The sequence below is a fragment of the Merops nubicus genome, unplaced genomic scaffold, assembly GCF_000691845.1.
Source record: "Merops nubicus isolate BGI_N331 unplaced genomic scaffold, ASM69184v1 scaffold44030, whole genome shotgun sequence".
NCBI lineage: Eukaryota > Metazoa > Chordata > Aves > Coraciiformes > Meropidae > Merops > Merops nubicus.
The window spans coordinates 2,063-3,208 of record NW_008583078.1 but is presented as its reverse complement, the minus strand read 5'-3'; the positions used below and the strand labels follow the sequence as shown (position 1 = coordinate 3,208).

Genomic DNA, 1,146 nt, shown 5'->3' with positions numbered 1-1,146 from the left:
AAAGGTCCCTTCCCACCCAAACCAGCCTGATTCTTCCATGAAGAAAGAGACCTCAACACCTAAGATGGAACTAAGACCTTTTGCTTTTCAAAATGCTTCATTTTTAAAGGAAACCCTTTATACTTTTACAGTGCCTACTTCTAACACTCTACATGGAGATTTACCATCTTCTGTGCAAATTCCTTTGTATTTGACAATGTTCTCATGATAAAGATTCCTCAAGATTTCTATTTCTTTCTTGAGATCAGCGATGTGATTCCCTCCACTCTCGGGCTTCAGAGACTTCACTGCCACTTGCTCCCCAGTGTTGTCACCTTCTGGGTCGTATCTGCAGAGTTCAACCTTGCCAAAGTGGCCCTAGTTGTAGAAGGAAAGAGAGAATTCATGAACACAACACTCACTCACCCATGTCAGTGGTGGAGTTTTTTAGGGATTTCGGATTCAGACCTCCCTGCGGTGACACCAGACCCACACACAGACACTTCTCTGTGTTCTGCTCCAGCATTCCTCTTACCTCTCCCAAATCACGGATCCTCTTCAAGAATCTTTTCTCAAAGAGAGTGGGATCGACCTCTGTAACCGGCTTCTTCTCCGAGATGATGTCGGGATCTGGAGCGGGGAAAAAGTCCCAGGTCAGACAGACTCCTACAAGGACACCTTGGTCTTGTCACTTCAAGGCATCTTTGCTCACTTCCAGCCTGCTGCTCTTAAACTGTGTCCACCCCAACTGTCACAATTCTCCTTATTTAAATCCTGCCTGTTTTCTGGCCCTGGATCCCCTCCATTTGCCCATGCCAGCCTATCACTTGCTCACCTTCCTCCCACACTTTGTGAGTTGCTCGCTGGGTTTCCTTCCAGACTGACTCAATTTTCTCTTGGTACACTTCCCACCTTGTAGAAGTTACTCAGCTCCCATCATTATTTATTACTAGGTATGGGATGTAAAGTTTTGCCCTTGATTGATACCTATTAGTTGCTCTGTGGTAACTTCAGCATAAGGTGAACCAGGAACCAGATCTACGTCTGCTTTGGTCAAGAGAGTCCTATGGGAATCTCATGGAGATCAAAGATTGTCTTGAAACTAATTTAAACTGATAGAGACCATCAAATGAAGTAGCAGTGAGACAACACAACTCCAGCCACATG

The 1,146-nt window shown here is 45.1% G+C and overlaps 1 protein-coding gene across 1 annotated transcript in view; it reads right to left on the bottom strand.

Annotated features, from left to right (window-relative positions):
* Nucleotides 1-1,146, bottom strand: part of LOC103772176 (tyrosine-protein kinase JAK1-like) — a gene marked incomplete at both ends in the record, with an annotated part of 3,496 nt that overhangs the window by 1,991 nt on the left and 359 nt on the right. The window contains 2 exons of the mRNA XM_008939497.1: nt 165-357; nt 515-609. Of these exons, the coding sequence (XP_008937745.1) occupies nt 165-357; nt 515-609 (288 nt within the window). The remainder of the gene's footprint in view (nt 1-164; nt 358-514; nt 610-1,146) is intronic.